The sequence below is a fragment of the Barbus barbus genome, assembly GCF_936440315.1.
Source record: "Barbus barbus genome assembly, chromosome: 26".
In the NCBI taxonomy this organism is placed as follows: Eukaryota; Metazoa; Chordata; class Actinopteri; order Cypriniformes; family Cyprinidae; genus Barbus; species Barbus barbus.
In genome coordinates, this window is record NC_136754.1 from 983,879 (window position 1) to 996,419 (window position 12,541).

General features: G+C 33.6%; 1 protein-coding gene across 1 annotated transcript in view; it reads left to right on the forward strand.

Moving 5' to 3' along the window:
* Positions 1-12,541, forward strand: part of LOC306845760 (neurocan core protein-like) — a gene marked incomplete at its 5' end in the record, with an annotated part of 67,765 nt that overhangs the window by 39,044 nt on the left and 16,180 nt on the right. The window contains one exon of the mRNA XM_079378739.1: positions 7,619-7,723. Within this exon, the coding sequence (XP_079234865.1) occupies positions 7,619-7,723 (105 nt within the window). The remainder of the gene's footprint in view (positions 1-7,618; positions 7,724-12,541) is intronic.

Genomic DNA, 12,541 nt, shown 5'->3' on the forward strand with positions numbered 1-12,541 from the left:
AAGGAGGTTTGTATTTGTCTGACAGTTCAGTAAGCTTTAAAGCTTAAAGTCAAAATGTCAGAAATGTCAGTGCAGCGATTTGATTGGCTATTTAAGCTGTCAGTCATTTATCCGTCTTGCCAAAATCCCTTAAAGGGGACCTATTATGCCCCTTTTTACAAGAAGTAAAATAAGTCTCTGATGTTCCCAGAGCGTGTATGTGAAGTTTTAGCTCAATATACCCCACAGATAAATTTTTATAGCTTGTTTAAATTGCCACTTTTAGGGTATGAGCCAAAACGCGCTGAATTTGAGTATGTTGCTTTAATGCAAGAGAAGAGGGCGGAGCTTCAAGAGCACACGCTCCGCATTAGCAGTGCAAAGAAACATTCCACTATTAATACAAGCCTGTTATCTTTACAGAAAACTACTGTTTCAAAGTCAGTCATATGATTATATTGTGCATAATAAATTTGCGTTTATGAATTACACAGACGGGGAGCATGGCGGGATAAAAATAACAACATAGCTGTGTCATGCTATCACAAACTTTATAAGTCCCACTTCTGATTATGTGCTCGCCAACTTCAAACGATCGACTCGCATTGCTTTCATATGCAACTTTTAACTACCGCATTCCTATTCACGATCATTCTGGTAGCACTTGAGGGCAGCATCAGTGAAAACAGACAGAGACGATGATGGCTTTAGCTATTAGCCTTACAGAGTGCCAAGAAGCTCGTTCAGAAAGGCAGTTTGGAAAACAAAAGCATGATCCTTACTTTGTCTGGAGCTGGCGTTCATGCAGGAAACGTTAGTATTGATTCATAAACATTTAGGGGATGTTACCGATATTTCCTGTGAAAATGAAATTTAACGACAGTGTCATCTGCTCAGATGAGGGGAGATGATGGCGACTCCTATGTTCATTAGTGCATCTCAAAACACAACACTTGTAAAGTCTCTTTGGTGCTGACATTGTAGTATATATCTCCAGTAATGGCGGACTACTGCTTCTCACTCAGGGCTGTGTTTATGCTAAAAGGGCAGAGAGCATCACAGATGGGCAGGACTTTTTCCCCTCAGTGACGTGAACAGAGGGAGAATCTGAAACCGCTCGTTTGGAGAGACTGTTTATGATTTATTGGTTTTATAAAAAAAACAAAAATGAGTTGGTGGATTTTTAACATTATAGGCTGGTTGTTTTCACACACTGCGGCCACACAACTGTGTTCAAACGGCTTATAAAAGTGATTTTTGCATAATAGGTCTCCTTTAAAATCTGACATGAAATCAAATAGTGTTAAAAGCTATGTATTTCAGGCTGAACAGCCAATGCACAAGTGCAGAGTAGAGCAAAAGCCGAATGCTCTAAGTTTAGTAAACACCAGGCAGCGGCTTTGCTGATTGGCTGTTGAATATGGAAGGCGGGACTTAGTCACCATATTTGGTGTTCCAATTTCTCTCATTGATTTCCATTACTGGTGGTTTTATACAGTCTTTTGATAAGAAACATATTTTTAATAATCTGTGACTGAGATGTGGCAGGTGGTTGGATGTCCAGGTGTGGGAAAGAGACTCTTATTGACTTTAATTATGTGGTGAGTGTGTGCTTGGGTGGAGAGCTCACTCAAATGAATATTCATACTGGCTTCATGAATATTAACGAGCTGTTTCCCACAGATTTGCTTATAATAGTGAGACCTGTTATAGTGAAGAGGCTTATGGTCGTTTAGGGATATTTGGATGTCAAAATGGATGTTGGCGTAGCAACCAAACCTTGATAATTGGTGAGGACATGGGAGATAATTATAAAACTTATTAGCTCTGCTCATGAATATTAATAACACTTGGATTGTTGTGGACTGTAGGTCAATGATGAACTTTTGTTCATTGATTGGAAAGAAACTATGATATATTGACTAATCTAGATGATATACAGTGTATGTCTGTTCAGTCTCTCGTCTGCCACAATGATTTACATTTTATGGATTTTAACAGCAAATACTGACATATGCTTTTATTTGTGATATAATTTGATCTATTAATGAGCACATCATGTAATTTGATTAAATGTTTTTTCATTGATTTACAGCCCTGCTTATAAATTAGTATAAGATATAATGATTGATATAAGAATAATTTAATATATATATATTACTATGCATTATAATTGTATTTTTTTATTTTATATATATTTTAAATAACATACTGTATTATATATAATTATATTTTCATTTTATGTATATTTTAAATACAGTATATTATATTATATTATATTATATTATATTATATTATATTATATTATATTATATTATATTATATTATATTATATTATATTATCTCCAAAAAACAATGGTTGGGAGATTTTGGACATTTCTGAACTATTGAAAATAATCTTAAGTGGTTGCTGTGCCTCAGGGTCACAGTGCTGCACTAATTCATGTTGTAGATTCAGTGTGTGTTTTAGTGTATGTGTGTGTTTCAGTCATTATTGAGCTCCCAGCAGTTTAGCACTTCATCGGGCTCTTGAATATGTGAGAAGCTACAGCGGGAGGTGTGTGTGTGTGTGTGTGTGCCACTTCAGTATTCAGCATCTTCGGTGATCATCTCTGTCGGTGTTTTAACTCCAGCTCTTATGTTGGTCTCCAGTCATTCACTCTTGTGTTGAAGAATATCTTGCTTCTAACTGGCTTTTCCACCTCAGACAGCGAGACGGCTCAGTAGGGTTCAGATCAGAGCAGTCACGTCCATGAGGATTGATTTAGCTGCTGGTGTTATAAGCAGTGGCACTGACACAAACTGATGTCTCTGGCGTCTCCCGTCTGTCGTCCTGCAGAAGGCCGGATTTGACCTTCAGTGTTACAGCAGCTGTCAATCACTTGAGGCCTGTGGGTTGAACTGATTGACAGTTGAACTGATACAGGAAGCGCCTGTAGCACCAGCAGCTACACACCAGTGTTTTAATACATGCGTTTGCTCTGAGCAATAGTAATAGTGATGCTTAACTAGTAATGTGACGCATCATATCCAGCGCTTTTTGATCTGTTTCAACTTGACTATAATAATAATAGTATTATATAAAAAGCTATTATTATTATTATTATTATTATTATTATTAAACCCAACAATTAATATTATTATTATTAACAAACTATTATTAACTAAAGTTTTTTAAATTTGTAAATTTTTGTATTAAATATATTGTAATATAATTATAGGAATTATATTTAAAACAACAACAACAATAATAATTTATATATTTTTATGTAATATTATTATTAAATAAAAATATTAAACAAAATAAACAGTTACAATTGTAATATTTAACAAAAATTGAGTATTTAAATAATATAATACTAATAATATAGTATAAAATAAAATAAAACTAAAACATAAAATGTGTTGCTTGAAATAAAACATTTAAAATAGAAATATTTAAATTAAAATATTTAAAATATTTAAAAATATTAAAATGTATTTCAGCTAGTTTCTGATGCAACATTACTCATTTTTATTTAGTTTCTCTTGAAGTACTAAAAAAACGAAAACTGAAATACAATCTGTGTGTGTGTGTGTGTGTGTGTGTGTGTGTGTGTGTGTGTATAATGACAAACACCCAAAAAATTATTAAATTAATTAATTGCTTAAATTATTTAACTAAAATTAAAATTAATGTTATGTATAAATATATATTTAAAAAGTTAATAATAAAGGACTAAAATAAAAAAAAATTACCATAATTTATACTTTTTAAAAGTTAATGAATATGACAAAAACACCCTCAAAATTATTACCTATTTAACTAAAATTAAAAGGAAAACAGTAAATATAAAGATGAAAAATATTTATAGAAACTATAATAGTATATCAATATCAATGGTCTAAAACTTACGATATGTTTAGATCAGTTTTATCTCAAAAGATCAAGACCTCCTGAGTATAAATATTGTATTTGTTGAAGTGTGATATTTTAATCTAAATAACAGGGTTTTTGTATTAATTATAAGCGGTGTGTTAGTAATATATTTGAAGTGTTTAAGGAAGATTGTTGTGATAATTTGATGAAGTGTAAGTAAATTTGCAGCTGTGTAAACACTGAATTAAATCAGTCTGCCTGATGTTTACTGATCATCACACACTGTTTTCTCTCTGTTCGTGCAATATTTGCATGTCGCTCTATTAAAAATCACCTCGCACATTTGCAGTCGCCCTCTTAACCTCACAAAGCAATTATATAGTGTCACATATAGTATTCTGTGTATATCCCATCATGCCCTGCTAGTGTGACCTCAAGAATGTGGCTTATTTGCATGTGTGGTAAAAACATCCAATGAAGCAATTAGGGCTGAATTGACGGTTTGCTGCGGTAATGAAGGGAAACAGGCCTGAGAGAGGAGAGGATGGAGGAGGGGGCGTGGCCTGCAGAGTGAGAGGATGATTGGCGGCCACTCGTAGCACAGTTGCCATGACAACAGAGCCTGAGTGCATCCAAGAGAAAAGTATTCATAAAGCCCATCAATGTAATACAGAGAGGAAAAGACAGACAAACAGAGTAAGAAAAGAAATAGAATTATACTGATAGTTCCACTCTAAACTCATACAAATGGTTGAGCGGCTCGTTAATTCACACAGAATGTCATGTTCAGGGATTGTAAATGACAGTAACAGTGAACCGATCCTGGACTGTGGTCTTTGTAAATTGTATTCTTGTAATATTTGGAGCTGTATATACATATGTATATACATACATACGTTCACACATACATACTTATTTATATTTATATATATATATATATATATTTTAAATACATATGCTACATTTAGTAAAGACACATTAGTAAAGTACACTGCCATTCAAAAGTTTGGGATCAGTAAGATTTTTAATGTTTTTTTTAAAGAAGTTTCATATGCTCATCAAGGTGGCATTTATTTGATCAAAAATGCAGTAAAATTGTGAAATATTATTACAATTTATAATAGCTGTTTTTATATGAATATATGTTAAAATGTAATTTATTTCTGTGATCTGCAGCTGTATTTTCAGCATCATTACTCCAGTCTTCAGTGTCACATGATCTTCAGAAATCATTCTAATATACTGATTTACTGCTCAACAAACATTTCTGATTATTATCAATGTTGAAAACCCTTGTGCTGTTTGTTTTTTTTGTTTTGTTTTTTGGAACCTGTGATACTTTTTTCAGGATTCTTTGAATAAAAAGTTTAAAAAAAGAAAGAAAGAAAAAGAACAGCATGTACTTAAAATAGAAATCTTTTGTGACAATATACACTATCTTTCAAAAGTTTGGGGTCAGTAAATTTCTTTTTCTTATATATATAAAAATATGAAAAAAATATTTTAAATCACATAAGCAAGAGGGGAGTGTGAAGGCCTGTTTGCTGTGTGATTTGCTAAATCTATGCAAAAACAACAATGTTTTGATGAATATCTGAGCTGTTCTCTTCCATACAATGAAAGTGATGGGTTAACAGAGGCTGTCAGTCTCCAAAAATGACAAAAAGCACTGTATAATTGTCCAAATGTGATTAGAAACAGACTGAAAATTAACATTATTCACAAAAAAGTGAATTTTTCATCATCTATTTTCGTTGTACTATAAAGAGCAACTTAACTACTCTACTATAAACGTCTCCCTTTGTTTTGCATGGATTAAATAAGGTTTGGAGTGACATGAGTGTGAGTAAATAAGGACTGAATGTGTGGATGAACTGTGTCTTTAAATGTATAGCACGTAGATATGACCTTGATTCTGTGAAGGGTTTATTCTCCCCGCTGCGTCTTCGATTCTCTCTGTCTGTATGTATATGGTGAGGTGAGATTGTCACAGCGTAGGTCAGCGGTGAAACTCATTCAGCGCTGTATTAGAATCAGCCCTTCTCTGAAACTCATTGCTGGAAACCCATTACAAGCCTCGATGATCCCACAAACACACACACACACACACACACACGGCTGAGGTATGTGTGTGTGAGGAGTAATGAAGAGAGAAAGCAGGACTGAATGACAGTGTTGTGTGTTCAGACTGAATGTCATCAGAACGTCTGCTTCACTTTGCAGTTTATTCTGATGAAGATCCACCCACTTAAACTGACTGACATGGAAACTGGCCAATCACAGCTCGTCTTTTATGTGACATTTAGGGGTGAATCTAAAACTGATGAAACTACAATAATAAACCAGCATGCAACATGTCTGAAATAATGTAAAAACATTCCTCAATTCTTGGAAAATGCAAGTAGACCTACATCTGCTGTTGCTCTAGAAATGATTAATACGGAAAGTTTAACATGCATAAACTTATTGGAATATGTTCCTTACATGCAGCTGTGTCTTAATGTTTTGAAAGATACTGAAAAGTTTAGTCATTCCAGTGACTTTGCTGTAAAAGTGTTTTTATCTGGTTTTCTTGTATAAGTATGTGGACATCCTTAAAATAAGATGGTTACTTCAGATGCAATATGACATAAGATATAAAAATTAAGATATTTTATTGTTTATGCTTAAAACAAGAACAAATATTGCTTTCTCTTTGAATTAGGCTTATTTCTCTGACCTCACTGGCAGATTTTTTTTTTTATGCATAAATTAATTTGGATAATTTGTCTTTTGCATCTGCAGTAAATATATTGTGATTTAAGATAGTTAGTATATTTGTACTGGAAGGCAAGACAGAAATACTGAGGAAGAAAATCACTTTTTGCAGTGTAATTCCTCCTCAAAAGCGTAATTGTAACTGCTTGGAAACTTGTACATGGTTTAAATAATTTAATGGATTTTAAAAAATAAAGAATATAGTTGAATATAAATATAATAATTTTATTTGAATAATAATAATAATTATTATTATTATTATTAAAATATTAACCAAAATAAAAATATTACTATTGCAATATTTAGAAAACATTAAGAAAAATAATATACTACTACTAATGTTAATAATAATAAAAATAACGATTATTATTATTATTATTATTATTATTATATAAATGTATAATTATAAATAAGTATAATTATTTTATAATTATTAACATTTAAATGTTAATATTTATGGCTGTCTTCATTTTCAAACATTTCACCATTCAGCTCTTCTAAGCTTCTCTTTTGTTCATGCGGTGAATATATTTATTTATTTACTGTAAATCACAGCCTTTACGATCTGATAATCACACTAATCCATATTGCAATTGGGTTTTATTTATAACACACCTAAACAAAAACTGCATTGAATACTGCTATGTAGAGCTGTCTAAATGAAGCACCGCTGTTATTGCTGCTAATATTAGTGTTTATGGTATCATTATGGCAGTGAGTTTTGCGTAGAAATAAACGTAGAAATCTCGTTCCTGTCAATAATGTGCCAGTGCTTTAATGCGAGACAGATGATGTTTGGAAAACTGGACTTATTTAGCAGGTTTTTGCGGCTGAGCCTCGCTGACGTGTGTCTAAACTCTGATTAGGGCGTTCAGGACTCGCCGCAGCCGTCTTTCAGCGGGTCACACGGGTCACGTATGTCTGGGAGTGTGTGCCAGCTTTCTAATCACAGGCAGATTGAGATGGATCACCTCCAGAGCGTCACTGACACCAGACCCTGTGTGTGTGTTTTCTGTTTAACAGCAGACGACAGATGCAGCTGTCTGCATGGAGGGACGTGTCTTCCTCACGGAGAGGGTTTCCGTTGCTTCTGTCCACAGGGTTACACAGGAGAGAGCTGTGAAATCGGTGAGAAAATCCAGAGTTTAAAGGAATAGTTCACCTAAAAATAAAAAAATTGCTTAAAGCTTACTCATCCAAGATGCAGATGAGTTTGTTTCTTCATCAGGTTTGTAGAAATGTGTCTCTGCATCAGTGTCTCAGCAATGGATGCTCTGCAGTGAATGGGTGCCGTCAGAATGAGAGTCCAAACAGCTGATAAAAACATCACAATTATCCGCACCACTCCAGTCCATCAGTTAACATCTGGAGAAGACAAAAGCTGCATGTTTATGTTATGTTATTATGAAGTTTTTATTTTCAGACCCAGGGTGCGATTTGTGAAAAAAAGCAGAGAGGGGGTGCTTTTTCTGAGGAACATCCAAAATCTGTCTTTTTAGGCAAGCAAATGGGTGTCACGTCATGAAATGTTTTTAATACGATGTAAATTAACGTGATCACAATTTAATAAGAACATTAGTTAGGCCTATTCATTGTAATGATTTCATTTTCCCGGTGATTCAAACAACAAATAAATTATATAGAGAAAGCGAACAAAGAACATTATCAATGGAGCTTTTTGAAACTCTGAGTCAGTTAAACCATTGCGTCGCAAAATGATTCGAAGCGCTCCAATCGGATAGCTTATCACCAATCATTAGATTCAGAACGGGACTTCATAGTGCGTTTCATGAATAACTCTGCAAAGGCTGGGATGCATTGACCAGAGAGGGGAAATCCCCCCTACAAATCACACCCTGTTCAGACCATTGTTTCCGGCTAAAATACGAGTCCATAATCCATAATAACTCTTCCTCCAGTGAAAAAGCCCATCTCATGTTGTCTCTCACATCAAAATCCAGCCACATATTTGTTTAGAGCTGTTTTGTCTTGTAAACGCTGCTTGATCTGTGCAGATTTCTCTCCTGATTCAGGCCAGACCACTTTATCACTGGAGAAAGAATTATTATGGATTATGGGCTCATATTTTAGTTAAAAACATTTTAATGATGCATTTGTTCCAGCTTTTGTCTTCTGAAGATGTTAACTGATGGACTGGAGTGGTGTGGATTATTGTGATGTTTTTATCAGACTCTCATTCTGACGGCACCCATTCACTGCAGAGAATCCATTGCTGAGACACTGATGCAATGCTACGTTTCTCCAAATCTGATGAAGAAACAAACTCATCTACATCTTGGATGACTACATTTTCAGCAAATTTTCATTTTTGGGTGAACAATTCCTTTAAAACCCTTGACAGAAATGTGTTTCTGTACACACTAGGATAAGTGGATGTGTAATTGTTATTTGTAGCAGGTCAAAGTGTCAGTGGGGGATTCATGAACCATCTGCGCTGTGGGTTTAATCTTGTCCATTTGCCCTTTACTTTTTATAAAGAAGTGTAATGTGTTTCTATTAATAATTTTAAATAGCAAAGCCTGCAGTTCAACTTAGCATCTCAAAAACAAGCATGATTTCACAAGGATCACATTTCCCAGGTCTTGGAAAACTTTTTAAAATAGTGATTAATTTATTTTAGAACTGAAATAGCTTTTTGTATCTCTATATATGATGTTAAAGTCCTTCAGCAGCCACTAATATCTGGAAACGTAACCAGTAATTATGAAGAACTGAAAGGCCATTCAAAAATCATTAAACTTTTCCAAAGCTACTTTTGATTTTTAGTTTTTCGAGTTTAAATTTTTCACTCTACTCTAATATTTTATTTTATGTAAATTACTGAAAACCATTTTTAATCGTTTTAGTTGACAAAAACCCAGTAAGAGTCTAGAGCTTTAAAATGAACACGGAGCAGCTCACATCATGATTTGATGAGAAATGCTGGAGATTTGACTTTAGATTACAGACTTTGGTATCTTTTCAAACCCGAGCACAGTTTGAGACATTGTTGAGACGTCTTCTGAAACTCTAGATGAGACACGTGAGATTACTGGGCTCTTTTTCTCACCTGAGAAGCTGAAAGCATTTTCTCTGAATAAAGTCTCTGTGTTGAACAAATCCAGTTATTGAGAAGGATTCTGGCCCAGCTGTCATACAGCCAGAGGTCAATACTGAGGTCAGAGGTCAAGCAGTCCATCATGTGAGACACTAGGGTGGGCGTTTGGGGGTCAAAGGTCAGGAGAAGGCTGACGGTAGGGTCCCCACTCGTCCCTTAAAATACGCAATCGTCCCGGACGCGATTTGTCCCGTATTTTACAAAGGCCAACAAGCTGAATCAACGAGAGTTGCACTGTTTATAATGCTAATAGAAATAATAATGAAATCAATTTCATTAGAAGTTGGCGTCTTTGTTTCCATGGCGGTGATGTAGTCTCCAGGAGCGCAGCATGCACTAAATCTGCACGGTTTAAAACATCGAGGAGCTCACGTCCACCCTTTGAACAAAAGAATCCCAAGATGTAGAGCTGAATGGGAAAGTTATCAATGCGTCGTCCTGTAACTAATAATGAACGCGTAGTTTGCAGAGAAGCATTTGACTGTCTGACTTAAAGGGATAGTTCACCCAAAAATGAACATTTTGTCATTGTTTACACTCCCACGAGCTGTTCCAAACCTGTAATAATTCCTTTCTTTTGTTGAACATAAGTGTCCCTTATTTTGGCTCGCTGAAGGTAGCAACACTAGCTGCCGGGTTGACCTCTTCACATTTGATAATACCAACAGTGAGATGAAGGTCAATGCTAATTCACTTTGTGCTTTTATTATGATTAAATGACAAATCTAATTGCTTTAGATTAGCATGTTGGGTTGGTAACAGACGTTCCTTGTAGATGTTTTAGTATAATAGTTCATCGTTCACCTTTATGATTTTCTGTGAAACACAAAAGGAGATGACAGTCTGCATTCGCTCTCATTGTGTGGATGTCTCCTTTGTGTTCAACAGAAGAAAGAAACCCTAGAGTGAGTAAATGATGAGTGTTTTGTTGTATTTCATCTCTCTGAGGATGTATATATACTGTACGTTTGCAGTGTGATTTGGTTTCATGACTGAGATGTGAGCAGCATATGTTAAACGGACCAGGAAACTGGAGCTCATGTAGATACGCAGCACTTTCAGAAATCATCTGCATAATGCATGAGCCGATTCAAATATTCATGAAGAGCTGAAGAACCTTGCGAGGATAAACAGGATATGACCTCAGCAGGTGCTTTTCCTTTTTACTGATGAATATCAACATGACCGATCATGCAAATCAAGTGTAAAATGGTCAAGCGCTGTACATTTATTTAATGTGATAGTTAGAGATAAATATTTTCAAACATTATTTTATTATATGAAAAGTTATATATAAAAGTATAAACATTTCTTTACATAAAACAGTTGTATTTATTTTTGTGCTTTACTCAAAGTATTTATTAACTTTATTTATTTTACTTAGCTGTAGTTATTTTTATAAATATTCATCAGTAATGATATGGATATTCTTTTTAAATGAATTATTAATTAATTAGTAATGTATTAATATATAACAATTTAATATTGTGCTTTATTTATTTATTTTTTATTAGATCTTATTTTTAGATTTTCTGTTTACACTTAAATTTTTAAGTTGTAGTTTTTAAATTTTCTTTTGTTTTTTAATGTCTTTATAGTGTTTATTCATTTTAATTTATTTTACTTAGTTTGTTGTTGTTATTTTGTTTATTTTTAATAAAAAAAATGAATATTCATTAATAATGATATGAATATTAATTTTTAGATGACTAATTAGTAATTTATTAATTAAGATGTATATAATTTTTATAATAATTGCCATGATTATTATTAATATTTAATTATTATTATTTTTTTTTTATCAGTTCTGTTTTGTGTAAAGAAAAATGTGTTTTTACTATCACCATTTTTTAAATGATAGTTTTATGCCTTTTTTGTAGTTAGATTTTACTTTTTTATTTTTGTAATTCTTTAATAATTCCTTTTTTTGCTTCAGTGGCTCATTAGATTCACACATGGCAGTAAAAATTACTGTATTACAATAAAAATATACTGCAATACAGTGGATTTTAAATTGAATATAAAATCAATATATTAGTCAAATATATAAATCAATTATTTTTTTATTTAATAAAAACTCAAAGGCAGTACAACAAATGCTCCCTAAACATAAATACTTTATAATTAATAAAAATGTATGTATATATATATATATAATTATTTTTACGCCTTGTGGAGAGAGCCAGAATTGTCATGAAAATAACGTTTATAATTACTGAAAAACGTGATTGGAAATCCACTTAATATTAAAGTGTTTTTGTTTTGCTGTATGTCATAATTTACATAAGTGTAATGGTTAATTAATTTTAATTTACTTTTATGGTAAAATATAACCCAGATATATCTTGAGAGGCTTCTTGAGACATTTTCTTCCAGTCACATTTAAAGCCCCATGAAATGATGCGATGAACACAACGATCAAATCCATAATGCATTAAATTTCTTAAAACAGCCTGAGCTCCGAATACAGCCTTCCCATGATCCTCTGCTCGTCTGATATCACTTAAAGCCTAAGAAGTTCATGAGCAGCAGCTTGGGACTTTGTGACTGATGCATTACACAAACTTTTAAGACTTTCCACTTTATCTTTTCAAGCTCCTCTGATGACAACTTTTTTGCAAGCCTGACAAACGCTGAGCCTCAGAAGAGTTTGCTATATTGGGAAGCATCTGCATTAATGTCCTATAAACAGTCTCAGATCTGCTGCTGAGTAATCCTGTATGGAGCTGTAAAGCGCTTACACAGGCCTGTGTTACACAGACGCTAAACGACCACACGTCTCTGCTGCTCTACATCACTGTCGACTCACTTTAACAGAGATATTACTG